Source organism: Drosophila persimilis, unplaced genomic scaffold (assembly GCF_003286085.1).
Source record: "Drosophila persimilis strain 14011-0111.01,24,50 unplaced genomic scaffold, DperRS2 tig00000700-arrow-arrow-pilon, whole genome shotgun sequence".
Lineage (NCBI taxonomy): Eukaryota > Metazoa > Arthropoda > Insecta > Diptera > Drosophilidae > Drosophila > Drosophila persimilis.
Genome location: NW_020825340.1, coordinates 1,496,554 through 1,521,922, shown reverse-complemented (window position 1 = coordinate 1,521,922; position 25,369 = coordinate 1,496,554). Strand labels below are relative to the sequence as shown.

The following is a 25,369-nucleotide window of genomic DNA, read 5'->3' as shown; positions in this document are numbered from 1 at the left end:
CCATAACAGGAAACGGTAATGAGAACCATTCGAAAGCTCTTCAAGAGATGCCCCCAAACTGGTCACCAGCCGATGCCCAGCACCATCACCAGCTCCAGCACCAGCACCAGCTCCAGCTCCAGATGGTGTGCTCCAAGTGCACTCAGCTGTGCTCCACTTCACTTCGATTCGATTCGAGAGATCTACAGCTGCCGGGCCGGGCCTTAGACTTGGAATTGTAAACAATACTCGCCGGAGACCGCGGGAGAACGCGACATGAATTTATGAGATCATTTTCAAAGTTAATTATGCCAGGGCATAAATTTCACGAACACACACTCCACACACTCCACACTCCACACACCATCCATGGCCATGGGGTTTACCTATTGAGTCGTGTGCTGCTGCTGCTGCTGCTGGTCTGGACTGGAGTGCAAATGTGCCTCCATCTCCGCCGATCTCTCCAGAGCTGTCAAGATTGTTTCTCTCGTTCTTCGTTGTTTTTTGCACGTTTCGCCAATCATAATAGTTTTTATCTTAAAACCCATAAACATGTGCATAAAAAATACACAAAAAAAACAACAACAGCAAAAAAAAATAGAAACGGACAGCAGAAACTAGTTCCTAGACCTAGGTTAGTTCTCGACTCTGACTCCGACTCCGACTCGAATCAGATCCCTCTGTGCCACCCGCTCGCTGCCTGAATCTGTCTAGAGGACAGAGTCCGTCCCGCTGTCCCTCTCGAAGACCTGTTTCGTGTCATAGATTTGTTTTATGTTTATGGTGTTTGGACCAAGACCAAGACCAGAAAGAAGTGTGGAGCGGCGCGGCGAGGAGTGGAGAGGGGGGAGGGGGCAGGGTGGAAGCCAAGAGACCGAGAGACCAACACTGGCCCAAAGTGGTTCGGCCAGCCAAACAACAAAGAGTCTGTCCCAAAGTCCACTCCGCTTCTGGCTCTTACTCTTGCCACCGCTGCCGCTGCCACTGCCGCTATGAACAAGAAGTTTTGCGGCTATGGATGTGGTTTGTGGTTTAACTGCTTTTATGGTAACACAAAAATACAAAAAAAAATAACAACAACAACAACAACAAAATCGAAAAAAACAACACCAACAAAAAAAAAAAGAAAAGAAAATTATAATAAAACAAGAAAGTTGTATTAACTGCAGCGAACCGAAACCCGTATGCTCTCTTGGCCAGCAGCTGGTGTGGGAGAGGTGTACGGATAATGTTCCTTCGAAACCGTTCGGTTCGAAACCCCCACCAAACGGACCCCAATCTAGGCCTGGATCTTGAGTGGCTGGACAAATGATCAAGATCTACCAAATAAATAATCTATAATTTATTGGGCCAGAATTATAGTTTTCTAAAAGAACTTGGCAGGGAAGGGTCCATCCTACATACATACATATGTATGTTTCTATGCTTATACTGCACTCTACTGTATTGTTTCATAATCTTTCTAGCCTTAGAAGCATTTTTTAGAGTCGCAAAGATTGGGTTATTGGTGTAATTTTCCAGTTAAAATTAAGACTTTTAAAGTTATTAACTCAAGCTTTATTCTATATGAGATGTTTTTATTTATATGTATTTTTTATACATTTATTTATGGTGATTTTTTTTTTCTTGATTAATGTATATTCATTTATTTTTATTAATTAATTTATGTATATTTCTTTTTTTTTAAATTTATTTGTATTCATTTTATAGTATATTTCTTAATTTTTTTTTTTTAATTTATGTATATTAATTTTTTTTATTCATTTTTGTTGATATATGTATGTATGTATATTTTTTGTACTATTATTATTTATTTTTATTTATTTATGTAGTAGTATATTTATTTTTTTTTTACTAATTTACTTTTTTAAAGTAATTTATTTATTTTTTTTTTTATATATTTTTATTCATTTATGTATATTTATTTATTTTATAACAATTTGTTCATATTTATTTTCTATATGTATATTTTTATTAATTTATCTAAATTAATTTTATAAATATTGAAGTATTTTCTATCAATAATAATTTTAAAGTTGATAAACTTTCGTCCATTATAATTTTCCATGTTTTTTGACATCAGGATTGATAGAATATGTCCTTAAAACTAAAAGCGTTCTATCCAATTTCTGGGGTGGATTTCTTGTATTTTTACAAGAAAAAACCAGGATAAAAATGTTTTACTTTATATGTAGGTTCTGGAGTCCCTTTCGATCCATGATTCTTGCCACAACAGAGAAACGTTGTGTCTGGGGGGGGGGTGCAAGGTGAGGAGTTATTGGCCTGCGCGTTGAAGAGCTTGGCCAGAATCGTTCATGCCAAATGTTCTTTTGGAAGCAATCTTCTGTAATCCCCATAGAACCCCTTTCTGGCACTTTCTCCTCCTGCTGCCACTTTGATCTGTTCCTAATCCCCGGGCAAACCTACTGTCGGTCTTCAAGTACTCTGTTGCAAAGGGCAAATCCCAAACAAAGTAAAAATCGGCAACGGCAACGGCAACAGCAACGACTGCAGCGGCAGCAGCGGCATAGAGACTTTTGTTAAAAAGTCATCAAAGACCAAACAACAGCAACAACAACAACAACAACAACAGCAACAACAATCACAGAGAGTCACGATGTTGGTCGTTTGGTCGTTTGGTCGCTTGGTCGGTTTGTCGTTTTCGTTTGTTCGAAACGAGTTTTGGCTTAAAGTCTAAACTTTATTTACAATATTGTTTTCTTTTACGACGTCGTCGTCGCTGTCGACCGCGTTGTGGTGTTGTTGGTTTGACCCAAGCCCCTTTTTGTAATAAAGAAACTGGTATACCGAACCGAACCGAGCCGAACCGAACCAGAGGCACCACAGAGACAAAGATACACACTTATAGAGGGAGAGATATGCCCAGACCACGGTGCCCCCTACACATATCCACACCACACTATATAGAGGAGGAGGCAGAGAAGGAGGTGGAGGAGTCCCCCTGGATCTGGATGGTGCCTCAAACACAGGCCTCACGACAATTTAGCCAATTTGATGTGCATCTCGGAAGACGTGGACCAGGAGTGGGACCAGGAGTGGGAGTGGGAGATGGCCAGAGAGGTTTTCAGTTTTTCAGTTTGCATAGGATACGATTCCAGTGGATGGGGGATGACACCGCAGATTTGATATTCTGGAGAGCTCTCTTTTGGTCGGTCTTTGGGTCTCCGTCTCGGTCTCGGTCTCTTGTGTTTTGGTGTTGATTGGTCCCGTGCGGTTTATCAATCATTAACAGGGACCGTCGCGTCGCGTATAGTGTGTGGTAGATCGTAAAACCCTGGCCCGGACCCGGACTCGGACCCGGACTCGGACCGGGACCCTCTTGGGCCTTTAAAAGGCCATCGCATTACACAGATGCCGTCTCTAAGATGTCTCTTAGATTTACAAATGGCGTCCCATAAAGAACAAAGAACAAAAATCGAGTAAACCCCGAGAAACCCCAGAAGTAAGTGAACCTCTTCTTCTGCAATGGCCATAACATTTTATGTACCGTAGTACGAGTACGAGTATGCCCCCCACCCCCCCCCTCCACCACACTCTCGGAGATGAGTTAGGGCCCCGAAACGAGCAATTTGGCCGTTCATTTGATTGCATGGAGTCGGTCGCTGCAGGGCCCCCCACCCCCCACCCCGCAACCCCCAACCCTGCTCGGACAGGACAGGTCTTGGGGTCCCATCAAGTGGAAGCTAAATCATGTTTTTGGGAGGGTCCGAGGGCAGGGGGCTGGGGGCTGGGGGGAGGTTGTAAACTTGTCGTCTCAGGGTGGAAATTTATTTCCCTAATTGGATGGACGGCAGGATGGAAATAAATGGGGCCAAAGGAAACTATCTTTTAATTTTGGTAATATCAAAAGGATTACACAACGAAGGGGGGGGGGCGGGGGTCTTGGAGTGAATCAGCGGGTTGAGATCTCCAGACTCCGAATGAATGATTTCCCTAAATAATAAAAGAAAACCTTCCAGAGAATATTCTGCAGAATGCATTCCACCATTTTGGTGGCACAAAACCGGGCCAGGACCCACAGCAGGACCAGCAAGGAGCAAGGAGCAAGGAGCACTCAATTCCGGTGACCTCAACCGCAGTTGCGCGGTGCTGGAAAACGAAACGAGTGGGGTATAAAACAACAGAGAGGAAACTAGGAAAACCCAGGAAAACCGAGGAAAACCAAGGAAAACCGAGCAAAACGTGGAAAATGTCAATAGCTTAGGCAACGACATAATTTGCTTTGCTTAATTTCTGCTACGTTTTGGTATTTTTATTGCGATTTCTCTGAGGAGGAGGAGGAGGAGGGGGTGGAGGGGGAGGAGGGGGTGGGGCACTGGGGCAGCAGTGGCTCCTGGCTCCATTCTGCATTGGCTCTGGGGCTCTGCGACTACAGCTGTGGCTACGAGTAGATGGCAATGGCAATGGCAATGGCAATGTAACATGCCAAATGTGTCCCGGAATTTAATTAAACATTTTCTGCGCTATCCCCCCCACGCTGCACCCCCCACCCTGGGAGATCTATGCGAACATCGTTGTCAATGTCCTGTCCGAAATTCTTGTCCTGGACGATGGCTGGCTGGGGGGGTGGCCTCACTATTGATTCTGACCCCAGGGAGGGTTGCGGAAACTTCGGGGATGGAGGGCGGGCGGGGGGGGGCCAGCAAATGGCAAGGTTATTGACATATTTTAACAACTATTTGCAAAAGGCTTTAGTTTCACTTCAATTCCATTCCCCGCACCCCGCATCCCACAGCCTTTTGCCTTTTTCATCCTCTTTCGTCCTTTCACGCATAATTGAAGCAAGTGCAGAATGTCTTCATTCTTTGCAGGGGGAGGGTCGGGGCTGTGGGCTGGGGGTCCTCTCTCTCTGTTTGCTTTCATGTTTAAATGTGCTCGCGGCATCAATATTTGTATCCTGGCAAATATTTGGCATTTGTCATGTAAATAACGTTATTTCAATTACTTGGATCTGAACGGAACGAAACGAAACGAAAAGAAAACGGCCATCAAACCAACAGAAGAAACAGAAAACAGACAAATATGGTGGGGGGAGGGGGGGGGGGTGGGAGAGTGGGGGTGGCACCCCAAACCAGAACCAGCAAAAGAACTTTGGGAATAAAGAAGAAGAAGAAGTGCAGTACCAAAGCCGGGAATGGTCTGTTTCTGTTTCTGTTTCAGCTTCTGTTTGCATTGGCCAAATAACTTTGGGCTAAAATTTACTTATGACAAGAAGTCACACAAAAAAAGGGAAAAATATTATTAATACTGCGAAAGAATAGCCAAAGAAGTCTCCCTCCAGCCACCCTCCACCCACCCCGATTGGGGTAACTACTACAAAATTCTACTACTATTTATTTAATAATACTTTAGGCACCAGATAGTCCTGTGATAAATAATAGAGACCCCCTTAGGCTATATTTTGGGAAATTTTAAAGTGATCTTAATTTTATTTATAACTGTTTTTCCTTTAAGTAAGAGCCAAACAAGATTTATCGATTCGAACTATGGGTTTTGTGGCAGAAAATAAATATATTATGTATTACCAAAGGGTTTCCCCTTATCATCTTAGGAAATAGTGGCATCGAAGGTTTCTGCCAGCTATCCATCTAAAAGAGCTACTTATATGAAGTACTGGCCACCATTTCCCAAGGTTTGTTTCCATTTATCCATAAAAGAGCCACAAAATGTGCAGTTTGTGGGTTTTTCTACGTCACTAATGGAATATGACATTGCGTCATTTGCATTTGAATCCATAATATAGAAATATACATATGTGGCTTGTATGTGCATACCTTTTTCCGAACAAGTACTAGGCACGATTCGGTGTAGGGCGTTGTTGGGGAAAATAACGAAGAAAGCGATACCCATCGATGGGTGTAGGTGTGATGATCTTGGTGATGATCTCTTCCCCAAAAAATTTTCGTTCAAGGAAATTCGATAGCAAAGAACAAAAAAAAATGCTACCCTCTAAAAGCCCAACCGAGCATGCCCTGGCCCTCTAGAAGAGCAGGGTACTAGTGGGAGAGAGAGAGAGAGAGAGGCGCGTGTAATCGAATCATTGTCACCCTGCGCAGTCCCCCCTCCCCCTCCCCCGCCTTTCGCTCATTCGAACGAATGCCAGCACAAAGCGGGAGCGCAATCAAAGCGCTGACGTTTGCACAAACAGCGTGAGCCGAGAGCGCTCTCAGAGAGCGCTATCCGCTATCCGCTCTCGCCCTCCCGCTCTCTTGGCATTTTGCGCATGCAAGATTGTGCATGTCCGATTCGGAGCGTGGCGTTTCAGTGTTGTGCGTGTGTTCGTGGCCAGTGGACAGCCGGGGAGATGAACTCACGCGACCGGCAATTCTGGACCGAGTTCCTGCTGCTCTACCGATCGCTGCCGGCCGTCTGGAAGGTCCGGAGTCCGCAGTACAGCAGCCGGGCGATGAAGAGCGCCGGCTACGAGCAGCTGGTGGGGAAGCTGCGCGAGGTGGAGCCGCACGCCAACCGCTCGCTGGTGGTCAAGAAGATCAACTCGTTCCGCACCAACTTCCGGCGGGATCAGCGCAAGCGCGAGCAGTGCTCCGAGGAGGGGCTGCCCTTCGAGTCCACGTTGTGGTACTTTGATCTGCTCGGCTTTCTCGAGGGCCAGGATGAGGCCCCCCCGCCCGTGCAGGGAGCAGGCGGCGACGGTAGTGCCGGGGGGGAAGCAGCCACCGAGTTGGATGGCGAAGAGGTAACCGGGGAGCCAATAGAGACATTTTCCACAGATATTTCCTCAAAACGAGTGCCTTTGCAGATCTTCTATCCCGCCTACGAAATATCATCGCCCAAAAGGTGCCGCCCGACCATTAAAGAGGAATCGCTGCCGTCTCCCGACTCCTGCCCCTCGCCCCCCGCCACCCAGTACTCCTCCCCCTCCGCCTATCAGCAGATGCCGGAGCGCAGAACGCACCCAATCGGCACGGAGGCGCTGGCCCACACGTGGAGCAGCCAGTTCCAGGAGCTCTCCCAGCGCCAGCGGATACTCGCCCGAAAGCTGATCTCGGACATCCTCTACTACGGCTGCATGGAGCAACTGGAGCCCAGCCATGTCGACCAGCTCCAGCAGATGATGGTGCGCCAAAGCTCAAGCTCCAAGGCCCTGCCGCAAGTCGGCAACGTTTCGGCATCGACGGACTCGGGGCAGGTCCAACCTCCCGCCACGGAGGGAGACATTTGAAAAGCTACGCCAAAGGCACACCCCCATAAATATCGTTTTAGTTAGTCAATGAAACCTTTAAAAACTCTAAATTTATTTTCTAAAATTTCCAAAAAATATATAAATAATTTACTAAAAAATTAACCAAGATTGGGCTACCCCTAAAAGTATCATCATTGCCCCAGATGGAAACCCAGGACTCCCTCCACCCCCATGAATCGAATGAATCGAATTCAACGCCATTTTCCAATGGGCCACACGGCGCGGCCTTGTCGCGGGAAATTAGCAAATAAATGTGCCCGAAATTAAAACAAATTAACAACATTTATTTGCGACTGTAAAAACTTGGTCACTTTTTGTGTGTGTGGGTTCGGGAATTGAAAAACTTTTTCCCCCAAGCCCCCAAGCCCCCTCCCGAAAACGAAGTGAAAGTAAAGCAAATCGAAGGCACGAGTGCCCAAAGCAAATGACACTTCCCCCCCCCTGCCCCCAATGGCTACGCTCCGCACTTAGAGCAATTGCTATATGGGAGGGTTGGGGGGTGGGGAGGGGAAAAGGTAACAGAAAAAACAACAACAAAAAATGCAAATTTATTGGCATTTAATTTAAAAGAGAAACAGAAACAAAAAGCAAAACCAGAGACAAGAATTGCCCGCATTCGGGCACAAAAACCCGGAACCCAAAAGCGCTCCCCTCCCCTCCCCACCACCAAACAGAACAGAAGAGAACCGAACAGACCCTCATAATGTGCACAAAAGTTTGCAGCACTGCCACTGCCACTGCCACTGCCACTGCCACTGCCACCGACACTGCCACCAACGAATGCGGCATATAAACGAGCGCATAATGAGCTCAGTAGAACTTCCCGGCACTGGATGGATGGATGGATGGATGGATGGAAACAGAAGCAAATCGCATTTAATGCCCTAAAAATAGTATCCCCTTCTGGTCCTTCGCTCGTGGGTTGAGGGGGTGGGGGGACCCATATATATTAAACACGCCCCGTCCCGGTTCCGTGGGGTGGGGTGGGGTGGGGGTGTGGGGGTGACTGTTCTGCCTTTTTTATGCTCTGTGCATATCATGCAATTACTTTCCACTCAAATGTCAATTTAAATTGAAGTTTTATGCAAAAACCATACTCGAAATTTACCCAAGAACAATGCCTCAAGAGAGGGTCCTCCTTTGGTCCTGTGTGCGTGTGTGTGTGTGCTTTTGGTTTTGTTTTTTATGTGTTAGTTGCACATTTCGGAAATTAAGTTGAAATTTATTAGCACATCTTTGTCGTCGCCTTGGATTGCTTTTCGAAGAGGAAATAACGATTCCGATGCCGATGCCGAAGGAATCCTCCTTGACGAATCTCAAAAGCCCCTTTTAACCAAAAACGGATATTAATGCGTGTGTGTGTGTGTGTGTGTGTGTGTGTTTTGTGGGGAAATGGCGCTACATAAATTGTCAATGAAAATCTCCCAAATAAGGTAAAATGCGATTCCTGGGAATGGGCGAAAGTTTTTGGCCAAATCTACAAGTAATCTCCTGCCTTTCCGCTCGGTTTGGGGCACCATAAGTGATTACCTTGCCTTTGGGAACTAGTCTCGTAATTTTTACACTCCTTCAGATACAGAGCCTACATCTCGGAGGTAGTAAAGTAAAGTAATTACTTGCAGAGCAGATCTCTGTGTTCATTAGGAACAGAACCCGAAGTGCTTCCGTTCTCTTAAACAGCTGACTGACTGACGACATCAAAGGCAAAGGTACAGCACAGACGAGTACACTCGAAAAAAAGCGCCCAGAGAGAGAGAGGGAGAGAGAGAGAGAGAGAATCGAATTATATATCGCATCAATTAAGGACCATTCCATTCATGGCTCATCAGCAAATCAAATACTACACACACACACACACATACATATATATATATCCTCTTACATATGTCCGATGCATTTGGTATTTTTTTTTTGCCATTGGTTTTGCTTTGCCCAATCAACCGATATGCCCTGCTCAGCGATACGTAGCGCCGCGCCCCAGGCAGCAGCAGCAGTAAAGAATCTGAAGGACCCTCCACAACCGGGACAGGACAGGACAGGACAGACACGCACCCGAGGACTACTCGGATGTGTGGCCCACTCCACCATATGTGCCACGATATGCCAGTGGTGTGTGTGTGTCTCTCTCTCTCTCTCTCGGTGTGTGTGTGTGTGTATTAGTGCCCAATATTACACAATTTCCAATCGCATCAAGTCGTTAAAAGTTTCGATTACAAAACGCGTTTTACAATTGCCGCCGGGATGGGGCGTGGAGTGTGTGTGGAGGATATCGCAGCGAAAAATAAAATAAAAACAGGACCAAAACAAACAGCCACTACAACAGCAAAGGCGGGAGGCAGTGTGGCAGGAGGCAGGAGGCAGGAGGCAATGTGGCAGTGGCAGTGGCAGAGAAGGCACTGGGGTGTGCGAAAACAAATATTGAAAGTGGCATTAAAAAAAACTTTACCAGCGCTGATTTTATTGCAATGAATTTGCGCTCAAATGGCAAATCAATGTGTTTCCTTCTGCCAGTCAATTTTATGCGCTTCCCCAAACAGACAGACACCACACGACACACACACACATATACGGATGGAAAAACTAACCAAACCAAACCAAACCAAACCAAACGATAGAAAAGCATAGAAAACCAGACCTCAGACCTAACCAGACCACACTTGTCATGTGTCTGGGGGAGCCACAGCCACATCCACATCCACAGCTACAGACACAGCCAGTTGATGTTCTACTTGGCACTGGATACTCGTACGATACGGGGCTTAAACGGGTGAAAGTTGCACTGGGATTGGGATACGACCAGCACGAGTACGAGTACGAGTACGAGTACAATGAAAATTTATAGTGCTTGATACTCGGATGATGATAGCAGGCGACTACGACTGCGACTACGTCTACGACTAGCATGGAATTTATAGTGCATAATCGTCATTACTTTCTAAAGTTCCTCTGAGGCAGAGAAAACGTATTATTTTTCGGGATTTTCCGCAGAAAACAGAAAGAAAACTCACTTAATAAAACAAAGTTTAAATATTAAAAAAAATATAAAAACTATAAATTTGAAAAATGTAAAAGAAACGAGTTTATTATTAACAGCAGAGCTGAAAGGCCTAGTAGCTAGTTCTGGAATAGTTTTATAAATAATATTCAAATAAAATAAATATAATAAATATAGTCATTATTTAATACAGTGCCCGACTTTGGAGCAAAGTGCCTTTCCATAGCGTTTTTCCAATTTCCGATAAATTAATTCATTTTCCAAATGTTTCGGAAATTTTTTAGACGCGTAAATTTATTTTATTATTTTTTACCATTTTTTAAACGAAAAATGTGATTTTTATTTAAATATTATTTTGTTTATTTTATTATTATTTAATTTTTATTAAAAGATTGGATAATTTTTAGAAGCTTAATTTTATTGTATTATGTTGTGCATTTTTTTAAACAAAAAAAGGCGATTTTTATTTTATTTTTTTTTATTTTTGTTGAATAAATTATAGAGTTTTGTGAACCTTTAAAACCTTGTAAAATGCAAGTCATACCCTGTCAAAGGTGTTCACATCGAAGGCTATTAAATGCAGCATAAAAGAACAGGCCTAAAGTGCCCAATAAACAGCCCAATGATAAATAGCTCTGCCTACCTGTAACAGCACTTGGAACTGCAGGTATTCCTTACCATCCTTTGTTTTCGAACATTTCTAGAATATTCATGGAAGGGAAAATCCCACTGCATGTACAGGAAATCTCAGATCCATGGGATGGTATTATGAGATATTAAAGGCACTGTAATCCCCACTTTTTATGTTTCTTCTTTTTTTTTTTTAATATCTCTACACGGATTTGGTATGATTTTCGCAGTCGAATAACTATCCCCATTAAAAGTATAAAATCTGAAATATATTTCCTTATCAATTAGGAATGGTGGGGGGTGTGGGGGGGTGGCTCATGGTATGGACTGTAATCGCATTACTTATATGGCAGTTAGTTTTGCCATCCATGTTTTTATGTGCCACATAATCGCCATTAATTTCCATTTTTGATGTGCTATCGTCATTTTTAATGCCGATGCTTTTAGCGCCGCTCCCATTCCATACCATCCCATTCCCAGGGGCACTCGTGATAACAAATAAAAGCGGCAACAAACTATGGACATAAAAAATATACAACAGCAACAGCAACAAAAACAACAACAACAGCACAATTTTACTACTATTTCTCCCTTTAGCGCCCCCTCTAGTAACCTCTCCACCCTCACCCCTTTGGCAAGTCCTCCGCACTGAAATGAAATTGATGCATTGATTTTTCGATATACAAAACATTTTCCATCCATTTTATTGCCACCCCACCCCCACCCACCTCCACCTCCACCTCCAGCCCCAGCGGCTTTGCTCTTCTGGAGTGTAGGTGCCACGCCCCCCACCTGCCACATGAAAGGGGGAAGAGAGAGAGAGTAGAGAGAGAGAGAGAGAGCTTTTTGTTGGCTTTTGTTTTTATAGCGACATGTAATGTGATTTATTGCCTGTTCGGTCCTTAAAATAAATTCCTTTTAATGGTTTTTTATTGCCATCAGTAGTTGGCGTCAGCGTTAATGTTAATTAAACTATTGTAGTGCCCTGCAGCTGCTGCTGCTGCTTTTGCTGCTGTTGCCAGAGAGTGGGGTGCCACTCCACTCCACTCCACTCCAGGCCCATAAATCCCCGACAACAGAGTAAGCGACCCCGACGAAGGGGGAAGCCGGGAAGAAGGTTAGTGGAGATTGCAAGTGGATTTCGCCCGTGGAGTCTACAGTTTGGGTTTTTATTCTAGTCTTGTTTTTGGCTGCCAAAACGATTTTGGGCGGTCCAAAAAGGGAGTGCGGGGTCCGGTCCGGTCATTAGACCAGGAACATACTCGTAAGTGATGTACGGATCGATTCTTTCAGCTTGCTGGGTCGTTGAATTATTCAGTTTCGGCAAGAGCAGAACTACATTCGATGCAACGAGTATTCAGAGTGCAGGTCACACGGATTCAATGGAACACTGAATGGAGGAATGCTTCCAGGGGCGAGAGGAAGCTCGAAGCTTCATTTTATTGCAAATATACTGAAAATAATACTAAATAAACTGAAACTACTTAATATACTGAAACTAATTTATTAAATATACCAATACTAATACTGAATATACTGAAAATAATACTAAAAATACTGAATATACTGAAACAGATCCCGAATATATTGAATATACTAAAACTAATAAATATTCGGAATATAATACTGAATATACTAGAACTATTGAATATCCTGAAACAGAAACTAAATATTGTGAATATTATTTTATTTTTATACCAAAATTTGAGTTCAAGGATCTCAGAGACTATTAAGGCTAGAGTAACCAAATTTGGTATCCACACTCCTGTTAGATCTCACTATAAATCACTATATATTTCAAAATTTCGTTCTTCCTCTTTTTTTTTATTTTAATTTTTTGAGTTTTATTTTAAGCAAAAAGAATAAGAATCCAAAATAATAATTACTCATTAAAAATCAAAAATAATAATTATACAATAAAAATCAAAAATAAAAATTATTCAATAAAAATCAGAAATAATAATTATTCAATAAAAATCAGAAATAATAATTATTCAATAAAAATCAAGAATAATAATTATGATAATAATTATACAATAAAAATCAAGAATGATAATTATAATATTAATTGTTCAATAAACATAAAAATAATAATTATTCAATAAAAATAGCAAATAATAATTTTACAATAAAAATCAAAAGTATAATTTTTTTTTATTTTTATTGTATATTTATTATTAAACCCAATACTTACATATCTTGTATTTATTATTTTATTTTTACTTTAGCCACTTATTCACAAAACTCTTCACAAACCTTGAAGCTGAGCTCATTTCTGGGGTGTCCTAATCTTCAGAAACTCTCAATGAATGGCAAACAGAGGATTATCCGAGGTACTCGCAGTCCTTTTCCTGTCTTCACTTGTATTCCTCTCCATTGAAAGTCCGATCCCTATCTGTTTATCTCTTTATCCTATAGCAATTTTCTCTGAATTTTAAACCGGAAATGGCCTAAATTTCATTTAATAACATTTAATTTAATTTACTTTGGGAATTCGTTCGTTTTTATGGAAAAATAGCAACTCTCGAAGGAAGTAAACGCATGAAAATACTTTAACCGGAAATCTTGACACCCCTTTGGCGGGGGTTCATCTCGAGCCGGCTTTTGGACAGCTCATTAAAGCCATATTAGGCCGAAGCTTAAGCCTTATAAACAGGCGGTGGCCTTTCGAGGCTTAGACCAACACGACACCCCGTCTCCAGTCCCCCGTCCCCCGTCACCCGTTGTCCCCTCGTTCCATGGCCATTTCGACGGCATGGGATTATGATGTGTTGATATACAGCCCCGACGTGGCTCTCCCTGGGGGGACACTGACGCTGACGCTGACGCTGGGCATCGCCATCCAGCTGGTGTCCACTTGATGTCCGCTTCCTGGTCCTCCAGGTCCCTCTTGTCTAATTTCTTTGTGTCCCTGTGTGTGTCTGTGTGTGTGTGAGAGAGTGTTTTCTCAGCTCGTTTATAAATATTTAACGATCTAAGTTTTTGCGTCAAAGTGTTTGCCAGGCCTCATGCCCCATGTCCCATGCCCCATCCTGCCTGCCACTTCCCTGGGCTCCCCTTTTGGATATTGCGTTCATGATAATTGCGGTTCTGGCCCGGTCTCGGGACCGGGTCTGGATTTGGATGTGGATGTGGATGTGGATTGGGAGCTGCCTTTGCCCCGGCCTCTGCCTCTGTGTCCGGGACGGGGCCCCAGCTGCGTTTAATGGCTTTTCAGAATTTAAACAAGTCGCGTAATTTTGGTTTTTCTTTTTATAAATCGCTTCTCTCTCTGCTTTCTGCCTCTAGTGCCTCCAGTGCGCCTCTCTTTCCGGCCTCACTGCCTCTCTGCCACCCAATGCCATTACGTATCTCCTCCCCCCGCCCCACGCCAAGCCACCCGCTAGGTTTCAGTTTCCGTTCCGTTCCGTTGTTCTTTGGGCCTACAATTGCAATAAATTTCTGATATTACAAACATTTTGTTTATTTCAAATTTACTTTTTATTAAAATTTTTACTCTGCCGCAGCCGCACCCCAAAAACAAAGAAAACAACAAAGAAACAACTGGCCCAAAGAAACATGGCCTGTCCGTCCGTGGAAAAACAGTGTTTGTGGTGGATTATGCGATTTTGACAGTGGACTGGGACGGGCACTGCGATGGGGACCCCGCCGACCCAATATCGGGTCGACAGAGTGTCGGAGTGGGCGAGCGGGGAGTGGGAGTGAGGGGACATTTACAGCTTAAATGCCACATAAATTGTTAAGGAGTGTAAACAAATTGTTCAGATCTGTTGGGAGGGGTGGGGCGGGGGAAGGGGGTTACAAGTTTCGAGTCCAAGAGTCGCTGGTATCCCTATTGGAATGGGCAAAATTGATTTTGAATATTTTATAAAGCCTCGCTACTAAATTCCATTAGCAATAGGAAGCCAAAGGGCAGGGTGGGGGTGGGGGTGGGGCTCTTCATTCTGATTAATAACTATTTAATATTCATTAAAAGGCTTAAATGGTATTTGAGAAATAATTGCACCAAGAAAAGGGAATACATAATTCAGAAAATACTTAAAGACTTTCTCTGGTCAAGAGAAGTCAAGAGAATTTTAATATTTCAATTTCGATTTTAGAGATTTAAACCGGGAGTGGAATTGTAAAAAAATAAACTGATAAATTATTATTTTTGCTTTAAATATATTTAATTTATAAAATCAATATATATCATATTTAAATTAAATACATGTATTTTATTTTATTTTTTTTTTATTTATTATAATTAGGATTGTATTTTGTATTTTTGATTATAAAATAATATCACTGACACAAATTATTTTGTTTGCTGTTACTGCTAGAGAAAATTATATTTATATATTTTATTTATATTTATTTTTAAATATTTCAAAGTATTTTAAATTTAACTTAAATATTAAATATTTTTTCAAATAAATTTATGATTGATTTTAGTAGTTTTTAGCCCTTTAATAATCTAACTGCCTTAATCTTTTCTTTCTGTTTTTTATTTTTTGTAAAAACTAAATCCATTAATCAAAATCTGATTATCATCTAAGTCCGTAGTGGTGGTCTGTTGGTTCTCTGATTGGTGTAGACCGTTTTGTGGGCCCCTTAATCATTGTTAATCTGATTGATATTACAGAAATAACCCTTGGACTTGCGACAGCCGTAGATACAAAGCCCTAGCCCTTAGCAGCCAATTCCCACTAATTTCATTTGCCTAATAGCTATAGACAGATAAATCTGTCGTCTGGTTTGGTCTTAGTTCGCGTTGGTGGGGGGGAAGGGGTTCTAGTTTGTGGCGGGGATTATCTGCGGTCGTTCATTCTTCGTCGGGGCAATACGTACCGCTGTAGGTACTTTTCCAGTGTCCGAATCGGACTTCCCGGTCGGTATAAAAGTCGATTTGGGCTTTCGGCATCGAAGGGCAATTGTTTATAAACGATTGGACAAGGTCAAAAGCTGTTAATTAAACACATAGATGGGATAGCCTCCTATATATAGCCCGGCAGGAGGCATCGAGGCATCGAGGCATCGCAACGAGAGCTCTCATTGGGGGCTGCCTTTAATTACGATAGCGGCCCCCCTCGACACCCCTGCCCCGGATAGAGTCCGGCAATTATTCAATCCCGCATCGGCAGCCAAAGCTAAATAATGTTGTAATTTACAGATACAGATACAGATACGATAGTGGAGGGAGAACAGAGCCCAACAGAAATCAACAAAAAAAACTCTTTGTTTTTCCTTCGATAAACAACGAGAGGCAAAAAAAAAAAGTAAAATAAATAGTGAAAAATAACAAGTCATAAAAATGATTTATATGCAAAGTGCGCGCCATGAGATGTTGCTTCATTTCTTTCCATGGAAGAACACCTATCTGCCATATAGGGGATAGGGATGGGTATAGGGATAGGGAATGGGTACAGGTATAGGCCCGACTATCGAGGTGCCAGGGCCCAGCTGTGGCAAACCAGTTCGTTACCCGAGTCCCAGTCCCAGTCTCAGTGCCTATCCCAGTCCCATCGATACCCCGATATTAGCAACAATTTATGCATGTGGCTGTTTGTACAAATAGCCAGCGGAGAGCCAGAGACAGAGCCATAGCCAGAGACAATGGGCCACAATTTAACTACCAAAATACGCCGGGCCCCTCACACTTCTACTCCCCAGCACTTCTGATCATTCGTTTCTTGGTAAGCACGCACACGGTTGTCCGTCCGTCTGAACGTCGATCAGTCCATCAGTCGATCAGTCGTCGTCTTCTGTGTGTCGTCGGTCAGGCGATCCGACCCTCACAGTGGGACACCGGCTGTCAGAGATGAGTGCGTGACCACTTTGACGATAGTCACGCAATGCCAAGCGAGAAACAAGATTGTTGGATAACAATCGGATTATGCACTTCTTTCTCTCAGCATTTCCCTAATTCCCTCTCAGGTGATTATTACGTCTACAGCTCTAGTTTATTTTTTTCTGGTTTTTCTGAAGAACGAACACTGGATTAGGGGCTTATATTTCAACATTTCCCCGTAGACTACAAACCGAGAATCATTTAGTTTTAAAAAGTGTTTACGAATACCTGGAAATCTTAAAAATATAATATATAATAATTAAATATATTTTATACTTGGATTAAATACATTTCCCACAAATTTATTTTATTATATTTAAGTGCTTAAAATTTATATAAAATATGGGACGTCTTAAAATGTGTTTTTTTTTAAATTAATCAATTTAATTTAATTTTTATTGCTATTAAAGTATAATTATTATCCAAATAATCTGTTAATCTTATTATTTATTTATTTAATCATGTTTAAATCAAAGTGAATTGTATTTCATTTAATTTTTTATTTTATTTTATTTATTTATTATTCATTTTTTTATTTAATTAAAATACGGGTTTCCCTCTTTTTACTATCCAATTTTTCTCCAGAACAATGAGTATTGTTTTTTCCATTGGATTAGGTCTTTTTTAGTATGCATTTTTTTTAATGATTAAATTAAATTAAAGTTTTTTTATTATTTTGTTTTTAGATAGAAAAACTCTTAGTTCCATATTTTCTTGTCTCTTGTGGAGAAAAAACATGCACAATCATTAGCAACTTCTAAGTTCTTCACGGCTCTAATGGACACGATCGATCATGTTGCACGCCCATCCCTGAGCCGGAGACTGGGCCCGAGACTGGGTCTGGGGGCCCGGACTTGATCTCTCTCGAGCGTCGTCTTTGTTTGTCACACAAATGAAGAGTTGATGATGATGATGAGGATGAGGATGAGGATGAGGAGGACGATGACGATGACGAAGCGGATGAAGAAGATCAACTCGAGAAACCTCAGCGCTCAATCAGCCGATGAGGGTTCGCTGCGGTGCGGTGCGGTGCGGTGCGGACAGAGTTCGGGTTCGGGTTCGGCTTTAGGTTCTTTTCGAATATTGTTTGTCATGGCTTGGAGTAGGGGTCCCAGCGATGCGATTGTCTGAGACCTGCTGGGGGGTGGGGGGTGAGGGTCTGGCCGGGTCTGGACTCGGTTGTTAGGCTCACATCGAATCGCATCGTATCGCAGAGATTGTTCGTGCCGGTGCCCCGGTGCCTGTCGTGGGTCTGGGGCACGTCACAAGGATGCCTGCACAATGGACACTTGTGCCTCTTGTTGTGAGGGGCAGGGGCAGGCAGGGGCAGGGACACAGAGAGATTGCTCTTTGTTCGGGCTGCTCAATGTGTGCAATGAGCAATGATTAAATTAATTATGCCTGGCAGGTAGCCTGGCAGCCTGGCAGCCTGACGGACTGCTAGGTAGTCCTACGACTAGAAATACTCTCATAGAAATGCACAGAGCGTGAAGAAAGCGCAGCAGAGCCGCTCCTGTCTGTCGAGTAGGCGAACCTGTCTACAAAAGGACATTTGATATTTTTGACACTTTTCACGGGGCTCCGGGGTTCAACACACAAAAAGGAAAACAGAGAAGAAAGAAAAAAAAGGAAAACGCACTGATTGCACATCCCAAATGCCAATCCCAATCCCAATCCCATCCTAGCCCTATCCCAGGCTTTTTGGGCCAACAATTGAAGTGTAATTTATGACAACAATGCCCTGGCACTGAGGGACTATTGTAGGAGACAGAGAGAGAGATCTGTGCAGGTCAAGGCCCCCCGACCATCGACCCGACTGATCCCCCATGACAAATGCTGTACGCCTGTATGCCTCCGCCTCTGCCCCGGCCCCGGCCTCTGCCTCGATCGATCGTTCGGCGAGATAAGCCCTTGATCAGGTTGCCCCAGACACTTGCCCCGACGAAAGCCGATACGATTTGTATTCGATGTTTGTCGGTCGGGTTCAGGGGTTGTGCTGGGATTGGCACTGCCATTCGGTTTGTGCATCATCCGATAGAGATTTGTGAGAGGCAGGCCCTCTCTGCTGCCAGAGATGGCTATCTCTGCCTCGGATAAGATTGGTAAAGCCCCGCTGGAAGGCGGCAAAGTGCATACCGAAACAACAACAGGAAATGTGCAATGAAAATGGGACTGCGACTGGGACAGGTCCCCTGATTGATTCGCCAGGATTTCGGCGCAGAGAAGGAGCGGGGGGAAGGCACCTGGCCCGAAGGCCTCTGCATTGTCTGGTTAATAAGCGAATCTCTGAGTAGATCATCCTTCAACGACTTTACAGCTTGACGTTTCCTGGTTAGGGCCTGACGGGCACCGTCGATGGGGGAACAACAATAATAATAATAATAATCCAATCTTTTATCTCCGAAATGTATTCACAATCAGCCGAACGGATCTATCCACAAAACGTTCTAGTTGTGGAGATATCAATAGCCTCGTCCAGTATCGAATTTCCATTCGACAACGATCGTGAAGGCCAAGTAAACAAGACATTAAAAACCCTCAGTTCTTACAGTTCTTAGCGTCACCAAGTTCAAAGTTGCAGTCCCCGGACCTTAAATCGGTGGAAACCCTAGACTTAAGAACCATTCCGAATCGCCCAAGACCTGGCCGTGCCGAATCTGTCTATAACTCTGGTTCCTTGGAGGTGCACGCCCAATTAGACGGGTTGTAAACAATCTAAAATTTTATTTACATGCACATTGTGCACATTATCCGTATATTATATGTGTGTCTGTGTGTGTGTGTGTGTGTGTGTGTGTGTGTATATTCCGTGCAAATGTCAAATGTGAGGAAACCCATTAAACGTAGCGCTGAAAATAGACCCCGCGTCCGCCCACTGCATTGTGGAAAGTTTCGTAGGTTGCAGCAACAGCCACACCCCCCCGCCCACACCCACCAAAGCCCAGAGAAAACAAAAAGAAACTCAAAATTATTACCGAATGGGGGTCGAGGCCTTAAATACCCTTTTACCCATTAAAAATGTTTAGTTTGTAGCCGAAAGTTCTGGGATTCACAGAAACCACAAGTTCTCTAGAAAAGGGGAAGTTTTTTCAACAATGAATATTTTTTATTCATTTTTTAGTTAATATTCGGTCTTTAAAAAAAATATAATTAAATATGAATACAACAAAATATTTTTTATTAATTTTGTAGTAATTTTTTTAGTAAATATTCGGGCTTTAAATACAAAGAATAATAAAATTAAATATTAACACAAAAATAATATTTTGGATTAATTTTGTTGTAATATTTTTTTGGTAAACATTCGGTCTTTAAATACAAAAAAATATGATAAAATTAAATATAAATCACTTCGATTTCCAAATATATGTATTAAGAACATAAACATATATTCCATTAAATTCGTATGAAATTTTTTTAATTTAAACATTAAATATTTAATATATATTGGATTCCTTTAGGGAGATTAGGAGCCATACGCTCCCCAAGTGCTTTTCTACCTCGGATTGGAACTGCTTTCCCCTTCCGAATACCCTCTAAAACAGAAAAGGGAAGGGGTATCAAAAGAAAGAGAAAAACTACGGGAACAAATAATCAGAATAAATGCAAAAACTAAACCAAAAACAAAACGCTCGCACATTTTGCAATCAAAACAAAGGCCAGAGGAGGCGAGGAGAGGTCTCCCCGAAAATCGTTGGGGCGCGGGTTAGTGGAAGGAAGAGGGGAGGGATGAAAAACAATTTTTCACGTTTTGATTAGAAGACGCAAAAATTGTTGGACGTCGGCGCGTAAACAAGAAACGGAATCGAGGCGCAAAGACTGCCATTGTGGCACCTGCCTCTATGGCCACGGATCCCCGGGGTGGCCGCAAGCCCCCGGCAGCGGCATGTGGCTGTTCCACTGTTCACTCTCTCGAGGCTGCACTGTGCAGCAACCTGGCAGCCCGGCCCCAACAACAACAACAATGTGCGAATGAACGAACCCATTGAATCGACAAATTCGGACGCACGCGAATAACAGACACTGACGAAATTTTAGTGCGGTTTTCAAATATATTCTAGTACCCACCCGCCCCCACCAGCCCACCACCAGCCCCCGCACAACGAGCGCCTCTTCCGCCCCCACGCCACTCTTTTTCTATTCAATTCAATTCCGTTGCGTTTCTTGTTATTTTTGTACTTAAATAAAGCGCAATTTGCGTTTCTTCTTCTTCTACTTGTGGTGTTTTTTTTCTTCTTGTTTTTCAACGGTTGAAATTTAATAGATTTGGCACACATTCGAGACAACATCATATTGGCAGGCCGACAGGCAGGCAGGCAGAAAATGTTGGTACTCTTCGGAGAGACCCCCCCCCCCAAAGACAATTTTGATGGGTGTACAAAGGAGGAACAATGTTTTTGTTTTGTTTTGGAAAAGTATGCGCTGAAGGAAAATGCACTCTAGATGTGGAAAAGCCAAGGCATCGTATCATATGTTTTTCGCAGCATTATTCAATGGCGACTTCCCTGTACTTTCCTCGAAGTTCCCAAAGAGGTAGAAAACTTTTTGGGTGTAATGAGAGCATCAATCAGTTTTTTTTTTTGTATCCTTCCACTCGATTAAGCAGCGAAAAGAGAGAAAATTCCGCGGAGTGAAAAAGTAGCTCTGAGTACGAACTTTTTTCCGCTGGGTCGGACTTAATTTGCATTCAAAACAAAAATGTTTTGCATAAATAAATATAAAAATGGTCTGAAACACAGTGGAAAAAAGCAACAAAAAATTAAAAAGAAAAAAAAAAAAACAAAAAGAAAAAAAAAACAAACAACAGAAAAACGCACATGTTTCAATAAACAAGAGAGCATATCGCAAAAGTATATACACAGAACCCGATATGAATGAGCAAATGTATGAATGAAATGAATGGAAAATCCGAATCCGAATGCGAATCCGAATGAGAATGAATGCCATTCTGCCGTTCTGCAAATATGCACAAGGCGAATAAATAACATTTTCAGCCTCTTTTCTGGCTCTGCCGTGCTCTGATTTTATTTGATTTATTTTTTGTGGCTTTTTTGCAGCTTAAAATCCGAGCATGCACTAAGGATTGTGGATTGCTGTATTTTAATGATAAATAATCGCAAATAAAAACCATTTTAAATGAATGCATTCGTGTGTTTACCCAACTGATTCTGGCTTATCCCTTTGACGGGAAGGATTCTGTGAGAAATGGCTGCCAATTCTTGTCGTAGTCCCAGAACAACTTAATTTTGTTTGATTTGATTTTATTTTATACAAATTGTTTCAGTCTCTTTGTTGTTGACAACGAATTTGGTATTTTGTATGAATATAATACAAAAATCTTTGGGTAATCGCTATAAATAAGAATTCCCTCTAATTATATTTAATTTCGTTTCGTTTCACATAATAAGGGGGGGGGGCCTTGGCGATTGGCTGGCACGTGCGCCGTCTGTCAGCCGTAACCTTGTCTCGGATCGAGCATTTTTCGTCAGCGAACACCATCTTTGGAGCGGGTCTCTGGCGCCAATCCGCCCATCGAACACCAAATAAAAAATCTTAAATATTACTAATTAAAAGCAAACACTGTTCAAATGCAAATGAATCAAATAGAGAGAAGCGCACAAACCAAAACAAATTGGTATCGGTATTGGTATCGAAATTGGAATAAATACATACATTTATCAAATAAATTACAGCTCTATGTTATTTATGATTGGCCAAACATTGGAACCCAAAATCCAACACAGTGCATACATTATCCAAAAAGGACATGGATACATATTTATTATAGAAAAGGTCTTTGGACATTCACTCGAAATGAATCGAAATGGGATATTTGTATATTTGTTCTTTAGGGTCCACTTTCTCATATAGAAATATGGTATTCTGTTTTTAGATCTGTTCCGATTAATTTTAATACTTTCGACCATCGATGGGCTTTTTTTATGGATTTAATGGAATGGCTTTTTATGTCACTAAATATTAATAATAAATAACAATAAATATATATAAAACTGAAATTAATATCTTTTGACCCTCTATTTGGTTTTTTAACCCACTTAATTTTAATACAAAATATTTATAAAATGGGAATTCATATTTTTTGATCCTCTCTTGTGGCTTTTTATGTCACTAAATATTAATAATAAATATTTATTAAATAAGAAATAATATTTGTTGACCCTCTATTGTGTTTGTATGTAACTTTCATTCACACATTCATATTTTTTTATCCTCTTTTGTCTTTTTAAGACAGTTAATATTAATAAGAAATAATAAGAAATATTTATAAAATGGGAATTAATATTTTTTGACCCTCTATTAGGTTTCTAAGTCCCTTAATATTAATAATAAATATTTATAAAAGAGGAATCACTACTTTTGACCCTCTTTAGGCTTTTGAAGTCACTTAATATTAATAGGAAACAATAATAAAATAAGAATTCATATTTTTGGACCCTCTCTTGTTGCTTTATGTATCGTTTGATAAATGATTTTATTGCTCTTTTAATTATTATAATTCGTTAAAAACATAATTTTCCCAAACCATAGTTGGAATGGATTTTGAAAGCGATTTGGAAATGCGAGGCACAATTCGAATCGATTCAACGCATTCAAAATTCAAGAGGCGTTGCCTCCTCGCTTTGTTTGCTAACGGAACGGCCGGGTCTGGACAGAGCCAGGGGCTGGGGCCGGGCCGGGGCCGGGGCAGAGGTAGATCCATCCATCGATTGGGGCATATATGACAGTCGTCTACGAGTATGGTGCCCCACCATGCATATTAGATAAAATTATAGGCAAAACATAAAAAGGCAACGCCGTATGCGCGCAACCCGCTAAAATTTGTCACGCCCCAGCCCGAGAGACAGAGAGGGAGAGATCGCGGGTGCGGGCTGGGGGGGTTGGGGCCGAGCCGGGCCGCGACATTTGTTGTCTTGCCAAAGCTGGGGGTCGACCTATTCAATATGCCGACACACGCGCCAAACACCTCCTACGCAGGGCGGCAGCGGGACGGCGGAACGGCTCTGGGTCTGGCTCTGGCTCGGGCTCGGGCTCGGGCTCGGGCTGCGGCGTAGAAGAGCCGCCGGAGCGGAATCTATCGCTCAGCGCTTAGCGCTCGACCCACTCGATGAGTGCTCGTCCATTGTTTTCGATCCGCTGCTGTGCTGTTGTTGACGAAACAACGATCTGTGGAAGCTTGCAAAATGGATGACATGACAGACAGACCAGACCAGACCAGACCCAGATACAGATACTCGTAGTTGTCGTCGTCCAGCTGCAGATCCAAAACGAGCCTCAATGTGCCAGCCATTCGGTCGTCGCATGATATGTGCCTCTGCCTGTGCCTCAAATGGAAATGGTATGGAATGGAATGGAAGGGGTCACCCCAGCAGCCCCAGGGCTTGACTAATGGGTATGCTGTAGGATATCGCGGGGGTATTTCGGTTTTCGGGGGTTCCTTGGCTCCTTGTTCCCCTCATTTCCCAGACTCATGGGCAACTGGTATACCCTCTGGTACCCTGGAATTCTGCAAGAGTGCTGTGATCCTCATTTCAGCGCATTTGATATTCGACTTTGGCTCTGCACATTACTTTTAATCACTCATCATATAGTAGTGGCAGCTTTTGTTGTTGCTTTCGTTGTTGTTGTTGTTGTTATTTATGTATCTGTTGCTTTTGGTTTTGCTTTTGTTGGCTGTTTGCTGGTCGCCAACTAATTTGCATATTAATACCCGCACACCCGAAGCGTCAGACTTATCTAACACTCTGGTCGTACGGCCACAGACACAGGCCCTGGGGCCAAGTCTCTGGAGTCCACGATTGTTGGGGGAGAGCCGAGCCGAGTCGAGCTACTGTTTGCCCCATGCCAGGGCTGCCCAAGCCCCTGCGTCTGGCCACACTGTAAATGTGTGTGCGGCTGCTTCCCTGCTGCTCGAAGGGGTATACTCAACTCGAAGAAGACTTTGAACTGCTCTCAGATAGGACTGCCATCCCACCGATACTCCTGATACTCCCTGAACCTAGGCCTGGTGCTCTTTGAGAGTGCCAAAAAGAGTCCTGAACTCCAATTAGATTCTGCAGAGCTGAGTATTCCACAGTCTCAATATTGACCATTTCTTGCAGTGTTGTTTATTTTATAAAGGGGCCCCAAAGAGGCCCCAGTGCCTGTTCGGTGATGTCACAAGAATAACAAATGTTTTATAATTTTTTTTTTAGTTTTTTTTTTTAGTTTTTTGCTTTGTTTTGTTTTATTTTCCTGTTCACGATCACAACACACAGAGCTCTCGCTCATCGGGGCGTATGTTAATTTTTGTTTTGTTTGCAATCTATTAAAAAAAAAAAGAAAAAAAACAAAACAAAAAGAGAGATGGGGCTGGCTGGCTGGCAAAAAAAATGATTCCCACTTTTTGTGGCGAGCATTTAAATACTACAGACAGCCACCAAATTAATTCGTATGCCATGTTTGGCGCCTGTTGCTGTAAACCAGCTCTGGGCCCCGTCCGGATTAACAAAACAAACAGCACTGGCCATTGTCCAATGCCTGGGGGCTCTGGAACAGGCCCCAGCCCTAGCTGTGGGCTAATTAATGGACCCCCCCCCTCCCCGGTGGGTGCTGCCAATTGATTGACAAGAATTATGCCATATATGGAATATATGGAAGATATAGAACCACTTTCAAGTGAGAGCTGGAACCGAAAGCTGTCCATTCTGTA

At 42.6% G+C, this 25,369-nt stretch overlaps 2 protein-coding genes across 2 annotated transcripts in view; both read left to right on the top strand.

The window, feature by feature from the left end:
- Window positions 1-25,369, top strand: part of LOC6598986 (ubiquitin-conjugating enzyme E2 D2) — a 174,360-nt gene that overhangs the window by 9,287 nt on the left and 139,704 nt on the right. The gene's annotated exons all lie outside the window — the stretch shown is intronic.
- LOC6598868 lies at window positions 6,291-7,265 on the top strand. Its single transcript, XM_026992157.1, has 2 exons — window positions 6,291-6,697; window positions 6,761-7,265. The coding sequence occupies exons 1-2, from the start codon at window positions 6,305-6,307 to the stop codon at window positions 7,181-7,183; spliced, it is 816 nt and encodes a 271-aa protein (XP_026847958.1). The 5' UTR covers window positions 6,291-6,304; the 3' UTR covers window positions 7,184-7,265.